The sequence below is a fragment of the Onychostoma macrolepis genome, chromosome 22 (genome assembly GCF_012432095.1).
Source record: "Onychostoma macrolepis isolate SWU-2019 chromosome 22, ASM1243209v1, whole genome shotgun sequence".
NCBI lineage: Eukaryota > Metazoa > Chordata > Actinopteri > Cypriniformes > Cyprinidae > Onychostoma > Onychostoma macrolepis.
In genome coordinates, this window is record NC_081176.1 from 7077747 (window position 1) to 7089376 (window position 11630).

General features: G+C 37.5%; 1 protein-coding gene across 2 annotated transcripts; it reads left to right on the forward strand.

Annotated features, from left to right (window-relative positions):
* LOC131531453 (natural killer cell receptor 2B4-like) lies at positions 1-8868 on the forward strand. Of its 2 annotated transcripts, XM_058762224.1 has the most exons (6): positions 1-44; positions 298-618; positions 1178-1456; positions 1551-1673; positions 5022-5089; positions 8199-8868. In XM_058762224.1, the coding sequence occupies exons 1-6, from the start codon at positions 5-7 to the stop codon at positions 8316-8318; spliced, it is 951 nt and encodes a 316-aa protein (XP_058618207.1). In that variant the 5' UTR covers positions 1-4; the 3' UTR covers positions 8319-8868. The 2 variants fall into 2 exon arrangements, with proteins under 2 accessions (XP_058618207.1, XP_058618208.1); XM_058762225.1 differs by lacking the exon at positions 5022-5089 and having other exon boundaries at positions 8199-8334.
* The last annotated feature ends 2762 nt before the right edge of the window (positions 8869-11630 follow it).

Consider the following 11630-nt stretch of genomic DNA (forward strand, 5'->3'; position numbering starts at 1 on the left):
TACAATGTTTGTTTTGTTCTGTTTGTGCTGGTGGAATCTGACTGGTAAGCTATAAATTTATTTGTATGGCTTCATTTTTTTTACACAATAATAAAGCTGCCGCTACTGTTAGTATATTATTAAATTAGAGTATTTTCATCTGCTGTGTTCAAATCTTGAGTTGTTCTAAAATATCTTAATTATGTGTCTCTGCCGCTGTTCTTCAATTCGCATTTAAAAACGTTACAAGCTGATTTCAGGCTTTGTAAACCATGAGGTGACTTAATCTATGACAAAACCTCTTTCAATGTTCATCAGGCGTGTTTGGTGAGACAGTATCATTGATGGAAGGAGATTCTGTTGCTTTACTCACTGATGGTATTGAAATACGTGAAGATGACGACATACTGTGGAATTTTGGAGCAGACAAGTTTATTTTAGCTCAAATAAATAGAGAGACTGAAATGTTCTCCATATTTGATGATGTTCTTGATGGGAGATTCAGAGACAGACTGAAGCTGGACAAACAAACTGGATCTCTGACCATCACAAACATCACAACTCAACATGCTGGACAATATGAGCTACGGATAAGTGGAGCAAAACTGTCATCAAAAGCATTCAGTGTATCTGTCTATGGTGAGTGGAGATCTTTTTCAAGCATTCACATATTCTTGTTTTATTAAAGCAATATTTTAGGTTCAATACAAGTTGACAGCATTATGTTGATTACTAATGTTGATTGAATTTTAACCAATGTGGTCAATGCTCGGAGGATTTAAAGGTGGAAATGTGAAGTTTATAATTTAATGAAAATACCTACAGTACATTCATTTTTCTCTTAACGTGTATTATTTGAACTGTAAATCTGTCTAAATTATCATTTTTACAGTCAGGGTTTTATGGTTCAAAGAATTGACAAAGTAACAAAGTTGTAAAATTTGACAGAAAAAGTTAGTAAGAGATTTTTCACACTAAAATCATGTTAACACACATTGTTCATGTCTTGTACCTGTAGCTTTACTATTGAAACAATGAGTATTTTATGTTACGGATCTGCCTCATTTACTGCCATTGTAAGCACCTTATTGTAATCCAGATTTCGTATTTATTTATTTATTTGCTTGTTTGTTTGAAGAAAATAAGGAACAAGTGGAAATCCATTTTTTTTTTCTGCTCATTCTCTCATATTTTCCAGCTCATCTACCTGGTCCTAACATTACCAGAGATTGTTCTTCATCATCATCATATTGTTCATTGGTGTGTTCAGTGGTGAATGTGGGTCATGTGACTCTCTCCTGGTACAAAGGAAACAGTTTATTGTCCAGCATCAGTGTGTCTGATCTCAGCATCAGTCTCTCTCTACCTCTGGAGGTGGAATATCAGGATAAAAACACCTACAGCTGTGTGCTCAACAATCCCATCAGCAACCAGACCACACATCTGGACATCAGTCAGCACTGTCTGCCATGTGCAGGTATGTTGGTGTTGACATTAACGTTCATTTACTGATTTCTCACAGTTAGACAGACAGATTCAGTCACACTAACAGCTCATTTTGTCTATTACAGATCAAGGTCTACCGTTATCTTATGTAGTGGTGATCTCTATTCCTGTTGCTGTATTTCTGTTGACTGTCGCCACAGTCGTGGTCTTCTGGATCTACAAGAAATATAGAAAAACTGATCAAGAAGGCAAGTGTTACAAAGACAGCAGTTAATTTTTTTTTAATATTAATTCATAAAAAAATGTTATTTAACAAATTCACTTGTTTAACAATTATATTATGATTAATTGAAAGTCCTTCTTACCTTTTAAGCTAACATCATCTAGTTCCTTTTTATGAAAATAAATTGAAAAATAAAATATATATTAACAATGTGCATGTATCGGGGTTGACAGTTCCTGTGGATTATACTCATGTCAGAATACATATCCATATCTATATAATGGCACTGTGCAGCTATCTTTACTCATCTCATTAGCACAAAAACAGATTCTGAATTTCGTAAACTGCATAAAAAAATGGCAAATTTGCATCAATTTAATAATACAACTTTCCCCGCAATTTACAAACATAATCTTATGCTGAGTTCACACTGCACGATTTTAGGCTGGCCGCACACTAGACAATTTTCAGGGTTCCTACCCATTTTCCATTTTAAATTTCCATACTTTTCCAGACTCAAATTTCCAAACCTCTCAGTAGATTTTGGACTATATTTAGCATAAATGGTTAATAGAGCATCATTTTCAGCTTTATATTTGGTATACAGTACAGTCATCTGTAATCTGTTTTTGTCATTTATTTTCTCGAAGTGACAACCTACAGAGTCCCTAAAATAAAATAAAAGTAATAATAATAATAATAATAAAATACAGACTTTTACATGCACACAAGAAACTTTGTTGTGCCCTCGAGACACTATTCACATGCGCATAGGCATATTTTGCATGCCTATGCATTACAATTTCTAGTTTTATATAATCTATTTCCTTTGTGCATCACTATGAATAAAACGAGAGCATGGATGCACATGAATTAACTGAAATCCACTTACTCAAAATTTGGCTTTTCTTATTGTATTACCACTAATATCAAGGCATAATGTCTAATTTAACCAATCCTCTGTGGCGGAGGAGAAACCATGACACAAAACGGGCTAATGGCATAACGTTCAAGGGTCTATAAAAAAAGACTGGTACTGTAAAAAGTGTTTAAAATGTGGCTTTTATTAGGGCAGTATGCAATATTTCAAGGCCTTAGGTCTCTTTAACATACTTTGTGGAGGCTAAGAAACCACACTGCGAAATGGGCTGATGGCACAACAGCTGGCTCAGTGTGCATTGTCCTATATGCTAAGTTTAATGGTTTCTCATGCGCAAATAAAAGTCTGTATATTTTTTTTTATTGAGGCTATGTAATACGGTGCTAAGAACGTTGTGAGAAGAAACTCAAAATGCTTATAACCTGCATTTTGCATAATTAAAAAGTGCATATTTGACAAACACTAAAGAATCAGCTGCCATGAAATCTCACATCTTGTACAATAAATTTATTTTCATTAAAGTCTTAATTTTCTATTTAAAGAAAAAAAAAAAAATAGCGGAAAAGTCTGGAAACACAAATATTATTCCATACTCTGCTTTCTTTTTTCCATACTTTTCCAGATCTGGAAAATACTTAAATCAAACAGACATGAAGAGAGCTTCAGCCAATTTTTAGCCTTATAAAAAACGCGTACACTAGACGATTGTAGGAACGATTTCAGAGTGTCACCTGGGGCACGTTCAAGCTCAGCCCAATGTTTTGCTGTGGTTTCCGGGTTGAACGACATGTTTCCTGGAAACGGTGTGCAATGGGGTTTCAGATACGTTTTCTCTTGTTTGGTGGGTGTGTCAAAAATATCAGCCCAATCAGCAGCAACCACGCGGTATTAAAGAGACAGCTCGCACAATGGGTCCAAGTGAAGTCATTTACAAATGTGTCTTCTGCAGCTCAGTAGGCTACACGCAACAATTGAAGATATTAGAAGACAAGTTTGTCGTAAAAGTTTTATAGTAACATAGCATATCAACATGATGATGATGAATTTGTAAGTAAATGTGGTAACACTTTATTTTGATAGTCCACTTTAGACATTCTACTAACAGTAAGTAACTTTGCAACTACATGTCAACTAGCAGTCATTAGAGTATTAATATACTGTCTGTTTAATATCCACTTTATTTTGATGGGTCCACAACATACAACATACTGACTATAAGAAACTTAGTATATGTCAACTCATTCTACTAACCCTAAACCTACCCTACTGAGAGTTAGTAGACATGTAGTTGCAAATTAATGAGAATTAGCTGACATGTAGTTGACATGTAGTTACAAAGTTACTTATAGTTAGAAGAATGTCTAAAGTGGACTATTGAAGTAAAGTGTAACCGTAAATGTAATTAACATCAAAATAAATTCACAAGAGCAAGTATATTGTTTGCACATGTTCATTTACATTAAAATACATCAAACATGTTTGATATTTACGAATTCAGTTCGGGGATGCTCTGTCTCGATCGGGAGCAGATAAATAATCGTAATGACACCACACAATAGAGGATTTTTGGACAAAATCAGCCTTAAAATCGTCTAGTGTGCAGCCAGCCTTAGCCCTGCTTTTCACTCGCCGACATGTTTTGCCAAATCACGACAAATGCCCGAAATCAGAGGCAAATCGGTGCTCATTCATGCGAGTGACAATCACACAGTGTGAATGATCAAAGACGCGATCTGAGAATCGCAGAAATGTCGCCAACGCCAATTAAATATTTGGTATGCTAAATATCTGGAGCTGTCAGCTATTCAAAATCCTGCGGTGTGAAATGAGTTCTGACTGAAAAATACATTGGCGATGACCTACAGCCAATGAGAGAGCAAGATAAAGGGCAGCAGGAAGTTCAGGAAGGAGTTTTATGAAACGTAGTTTGCGGACCAGACAGTGTTGTCAGCCATTCTTCCTATTGTAAAGTCCTGCAGTGTGTAACTTCCAGTCATCGATCCATCATCAGTGTGAACACAGCAGCAACTGAATGCTACCCCAGAAAGTCCTGCAGAGTGAAAACAATGGTGATCCGACAACTTTGAAAATCATGCAGCGTGAACTCGGCATTGCCTGTGTGAAGATGCACTGGTGTTCATCTCTATGCATAATTAGCATATGTTCCACTAAAAAAGAAAACATTCCATCATACAAAGAATGCAAATGACTTTACTTATGTTAAGCATCTGGGTTTGATTAAAAAAATTATTTGTAAGTAATGTCTCATCAACATACTCATTTAAACATACTTTGCTAGAGATTTTGTGCAAAGAAAACATTAAAATGTCAAATTTGTAAATGTTGTTTTTAAAAACAGCAGCATTAAACATTTAACTAATTGTTTGCATTAACACTTAGCTTTAACAGCCCTAGTAACATGTTTTGAAGAAACAGATCTAGATGAGATTGCGCTTTGTTGTTTTAATCCATCTATTATTGCTGTTGAAACAGTTCAGACTCATGATGACGAGATAACTTACACTGAGCCAGTGTTCTACAAAAGAAATGCACATAAATTGGTAAGATCATTTATTCCTGTCGTGTGTCTCTGTATGATTTCACCAGTAAGTCAGATTTCGATCAGTGTGCGCTTGTGTTTTTGTCTGGACAATGATTCATCACACACCAGCACACTATCCGATAATTATAAAAGCCTCCTTTTTATTTTTGTCATTAGGCCAATTCAATTCATTAAATATTTTAATACAATTTAATATATTTGTTGCCCATCATGATTAACATGCCTATATCTCGTGGACACAAAAGTCCAAACTTCTCAAAACTTAAAAAAAGAGCAGGTGGAGATCAGAGCATTCTGAGGAAAAATACCAAGTTTCGTGAACTTCCTCTGATGTGTGGGTGCTGCTAATCATCCATTTCAGCTGACAGATGAAGGCTGTATTACCAATGCCTTCCAGTAGGTTTAGAAATACTTCTAAGTCTTTTCAATCCGTTTTCACCAGTTTGAATGGCTGAAAAGCTTTAATTTTTCAATTCAAAATGGCCATATTTGAGAAAAAATATGTTGAGCGGCTAGTATGCATCCCTGGATATTACAGCCAGTCATTTAACATTTCTGTCGTAAAACAGTTGTCAAATATGAAATGTCCATCTTACCTCTTTCAACATTTGGAATCATCTTAATCATTTTGACATTGACAGCATTAGACCACTGAGACAGATCAGTCTAAAATGTCAGTCTTAAACTTTTTTGTCATCCTAACAACAAAAAGAGCACTGCATTATAAAGAGCTGCAGAGCAGTGCAAGCATTTCAAATATTTGGGAGACAATTTGGCTATCACCGGTTGTACATCACAGAGACGTTAATTGATGTAGGCATTTTCATCTGCAAGATGAATTATTTTTGAGTGTTTGCTCATCTGCAATGTGTCTCTAAGGCTGGGCATACACTGTGCGTTTTCTGTGCGATTTCATCAAGGTACCAACTCACACTGTATTATTAAATGTATAGGTCAACTAGGCCTGCAACTACAATTCATTTGCCCTGCAATAATTTCATACCGCACAACTGACGTGCGGATAATAAATGATTAAATTAGCTTACTCCTCATTGAAAATGATTTAAAACATTTAGATAGCCTATATTACACAATGAATAGGCCTATAATTAAAATTCCGTCTAAAGTAGCCTATGTCCGAACACTGTATTAATCAGTCATCAATGAAAATAAGACCTTTATTAGCCTTCAGACAATTAAAGAAATTTCAAAAACAACTTGTTTAACACGAAATACTTCAATTCTGTTGTTGTTGTTTTTTCACTACTTATATGACGAGCCATAAATATATTTTTTCTAAATAAATTAAGACAATAGGCCTACCCGATATGTATCTCGTCTACTCTGAGAGAATATGTGCCATAATGCAGCATCAGATGTCGAAAGCTCGGCCAGATTTTACTTTCACTTTCTGTAGCTTAATGAATTGACTGGAGTTTAAAACTTCTTCACGAGCATAACGCTCATGCAGTTTGCTAATTGTTTGTGTGGCATGCACTGGTTCGCCTTCATGATTTAAAACTGAAATATTTTAATTTTTGCTACGTGTTTGCACCCGTGATAATAACATTATTTTATCAAAAATCTCCCTCTTATCGTTTTCTTTCTTGCTGCATTAAAGATTAAATGGTTAAAGTTCTATTTTCACGCAGGCGCAGTGAGGGAAAAAGCACTGAGTTTAGGACAGTCGGTTCTCTGCTTCAACTGTGCAATACCCTCACGAGGGACGACCAAAATTTCTGACATGCAATATTGCGTCTTTTTTCTCATGCTGAACAACAATATTTATCTGCATTACTGTATGGGTAGGTTTAGGGTTGGGGTAGGTGTAGACATTAATAAAACACAATCTACTAGGTAGAAAAAAATATGTATTGTTGGTTTCCGGTAGCTGTATCCCTTCTAGCCACAACCGCGAATATAACCCATAATTATGTATTTGCATTACTGTAAGGGTAGGTTTAGGGTTGTGGTAGGTGTAGACATTAATAAATCATAATTTGACAGGTAGCATTTTTCTTGGTCGAATTGTACTACCTACTGTTTTAATGGGAGGTAGCAAAATCTGACAGGGTAGCACAAATCGACAGAACACCGGACTCAAAAAACAGTCGCATGAGTCAGAATTCGAGTCAAAATCGGACGAAAATCGCACAGTGTATGCCCGGTTTAAGACGTTTTCTGTCAGATGTTGGGATCGATTTACAAAAACACAAGGACTGTTCTCTTTATAATCACCATTTTCTTTTTAATCTTTAACATCACTTAATAACATAAAAGACACAATACAAAATATAAATGCTATTTGCATTTTGTTTGGAGTCTTTTGTAGCCTGTCATTTTGTGGAATGGGGCTTCAATTGTGAAACTGAGTGTACAAATTATTTATGAAAAAACTGGGCCACATGGCTTTGGAATGATGTAATGATGTACCCATCTCCACCCCTAAACCTACCAATCTCCGCCCCCTGGATCTTTTGTTCTGCAGTGAGGGGCTACTGCATTATTTACCTGTTTCTCACTGTAAAGCTGCTTTGAAACGATGTACTGTATAAAGCACTACAGAAATAAAGGTGACTTGACCTATCCCTTTGAACTGGCTGCTTCCTGTTTTCTATTTGAATATATTTCAAAATGGAATTTAAGCTAAATTTTTAGCAGCTGTTTGCTGATTTGCTGCTCAAGAAACATTTCTCATCATTATCAATATTGAAAACAGTTGTGCTGCTTATTTTTGTGGATACACTACCATGTAAAAGGATAATGTGACACTGAAGACTAGGGTAATGATGCTGAAAATTCAGCTTTTCGTCACATGAATAAATTACATGTTATAATATATTCAAGCAGAGTACAGCTGTTTTAAATTGTAATAATATGTCACAATTGTACTGTTTTTACTGTTTGGTCATTAAATAAATGCAGCCCTGGTCAGTATAAGTGATTTCTTTCAAAAACAAAAACAAACAAAAAAAACTTTATTCTTAATTCTTATTTTTCACACACAGACATACAAACACACAAGTAATTTGAATTTGTCAGTTTTTTTATTTAAAGTATTTCACTAATACATTTTGCATGTTTTTTTTGTTTGCTTTTTTTAACAGAATAAGAATGATAAAGAGGAAGAGCATGTGGACTATACACCCGTCACCATGAGAAGTGAGGAAACCCATATGAAACCCACCGAGTCTGTGGTTGAGTTTTGGGATTTGTCAGCATATTAGAATGATTTCTGAAGGATCATGTGACACTGAAGACTGAAGTAACGCTGCTGAAAATTCAGTTTTGATCACAAGAATAAATTACATTTTATTATTTACATAGAAAACAGTTATTTGAAATTGCAATACTATTTCACAAACAGTTTTTACTGTATTTTTCATCAAATAAATGGAGCCTTGATGATCAGAAAAAAAAAACAACAACATTTAATTATTTCAAACTTTTGACCAGTAGTGTAAATAATCAGGAAATCCCAGAAAACATCCAAAGTTAAAGAAAACAAAAAATACAAATGGCTCACAAATTCTGTTGATCACACTGATCATTTACAATATTTAAGCAGCTTACTAAAAACTTTAAAAAAAAAAAAAAAAAAAAATCCATGTCCAGTTTTTTAAGTTGTAAGATACTAAAACAGGTTGTGTATGTATATGACAGTATTTTAGAAACTTACTCAGTTTTAGTGAATTTTCTTAAAACATTTACATCACAGAAAAATGATATTCATCACGGTGTCTACAGTATAGATTATATACAGTGAGTACCAAACAAAACAAATCCAAAAATTGGAATAGTGCTATTGTAGTATCATTGATATTATAGTATATATATAATGTAGTTTTTTATTATTTTATTTATAATATAGTACATTTCATCCTTTAAACCACTTTTAAAGAAAAGGTATGAGTTAAAAGTATCAATTATTACATTAATTTAAAACATAAAAATATATTTTAAGTTTTAAAACTTTTATAATGCATTAGCATTAGCGTCTTGTTGATCCACTGGTTTACATTTACAACTGTGTGTTTGCCGCGTAAAAAAATGTGTCGATTTTTGCAGTGGTCTGAACAAAAACACCAGAAGGGCTTATTGATTCAACCTCTGACAGCAGGTGGTACTTTTGGAGCATCGGAAATATAGTGGTTTCCTCGGCTGTACACAAAGCAGCTGCGCTTTCCTCTGTTTATACAGAGGAAAGATGAAAAATGCTATCAATACTTTTCTGAAGACAGCCAGTTCCATTTAGATATATTCTTATAATTCTGAAAATACGCAAACGTGCAATTTATTCAATGAAATAGCCTTTTGATGTTTAATGGTCACATTAAGCCATATTGAGGTTCCTGTTTCCCAAATTTAAGACCTCTTGAAATTATTATAGAAATTTCTTGTACCATTTAAGCCCTTTTAGGACCTTAAATTTGATACAACCACACTTAAGGCTGTAAGAACTGTCAGAACTCGGGAAACTCTGGTAACGGCGAATCTCCACCTCCTAGTAATGATAACTGTTTTACAGTGTACATGTTATACCCTGACCCTAAAGCTTGGTCACAACATCCGGCTGATATAACAAATGTATAAGCCCACTGTTACTTTAGATAGTAATTTTGCATAGTATATTTCACAATACTTCAGTTTTCTTCTTACAGACCCTCCTGCAGCAACAGGACTTTGCACAAACCGCTACAACAACCTGATCTCACAGAATTCCGTGTAATGACCACAGACTTAATTAACCTCCGAATCTGTGGTGGCATCACGGAATCGCCGAAAATTCCGTGCTGGGCTCACAGAAGGCATCAGCCGTGGTTCATGCACGGATTCACTGGTTCAACACCAGCGCTGCATCGGACCACGTAAAAGAGTGACTCCGATGCAGTTATACTTCACTGGAGTACCTGACCCACCCCTACCTAAACCTACCCAGTTCTGAACAATAATGATGACGATAAATTATCGCGTCGGCATATTGAAAGTGTTGAACCAGTGGATCCGTGCGTGGAGCACGGCTGATGCCTGTCACTGACTTACATTGGTATCACTTCTGTGAGCCCATCACGGATTTTTTGGCGATTCCGTGATGCCACCACAGATTCGGAGGTTAATTAAGTCCGTGAACATTACACGGGATTCTGTGAGATCAGGTTGGCTACAACCACCAGCACACCAACACCAACACCAACGACAGCACACATTCCTGCTATAACTCCTAAAGGCAGACTTGAATCTGTAATGATAAAGACAGACAGTCAAGGTCAACTGATAATCAAGGATATCACTATCTTTTTCTAAAAATTACATCTTTCAACTTTGATCATCTGTTTCATGATATTGAACTGATAAATGGTGCCATCTGGTGGGTGTTTGAGAAACATCAGTTTAAACAGAGAGCTCAACATGAAACTGTCATGAATCCGGGTCCACGATGCTCCCTCCCACCACCAGAGGTCACTGTCTCCCGGATTCAATTCCCCAAACTCCACTCACCTCATTATTGTTTAATTTGCCCCAGCTGTGTTCCTGATTGCCATCCCTACTTAAGCTCCCTGTGTTTTCTGTTCTGGGCTCGTTTGTCTCACTTTTGCCAGGTATGCCTGTGATTTATGTCTGCTCTGTGCCTCGTGTATGTCTTGTTTTCAGTGCTTGTGTTTTCTCTGGCTTTTTCCCCTTCGGGGTGGTTTCAGTTGTGTTTTTGTTTATTTTGTAAATTGTTAATAAAGAAGATTCCTTTTGCCAGCATTTGAGTCTTCGTCTCTCCCATCCTGTGACAGTACAAACGAGCCATTTGAAGACTCAGCGGCAATGGGAATCTTCTTGTACCCAGCTCCTGGTCGACAGAGGAACCAGGCCCCAGCCAGTGGGCCGCATCCTTGCCCACAAGACAATCGCCCTTTTGGGTGTTACGCCGAAGACCTCTTTGAGGTAGGCCAGGAGCTGGGGATTAGAGGAGCACCCTCATCCACCTGTTTTTAGCGGGCCTGGATGAGCCTGTCAACCGGGAGGAGCTGGGGAGCTAGATCGTGGTCCTATTGGGAGATGGTCGACCACGTCATCTACTTGAAGGAGGTGGAGCTGCGAGAGGGTGCCCCCCTCCCAGTCTGGGCTGTTGCTCCAGAACCTCCTCGGATCGGGCCAGCCACTTCCAGTGTCTCGGGGTCTTTCTTTGGGCGCCCGGGCTGAGGCAGCGTGGAGGATCCTCCGCTGATGTCGGTGAGGGCGGCGGCACCCACTCACAAGGCTCCGCGCCCGCTCACAAAGCTACCGGCGGGGATATCCGCAGAGCTTTTCTCTGAGGGCAGGGCTCATCTCAGGCCTTCTCGAGGCGGCAGTGCCCGCTCACGATCGTCCCGAAGCGGAGGTGCCCGCTCACGATCGTCCCGAAGCGGCGGTGCCCTCTCACGATCGTCCCGAAGCGGCGGTAGCCGCACACAAGGTTCAGGCGGTGTCCGCACACAAGGTTCAGGCGGCGGTGTCCGCACACAAGGTTCGGCGGTGGTGTCCGCACACAAGGTTCCCGAGGCGGCGGT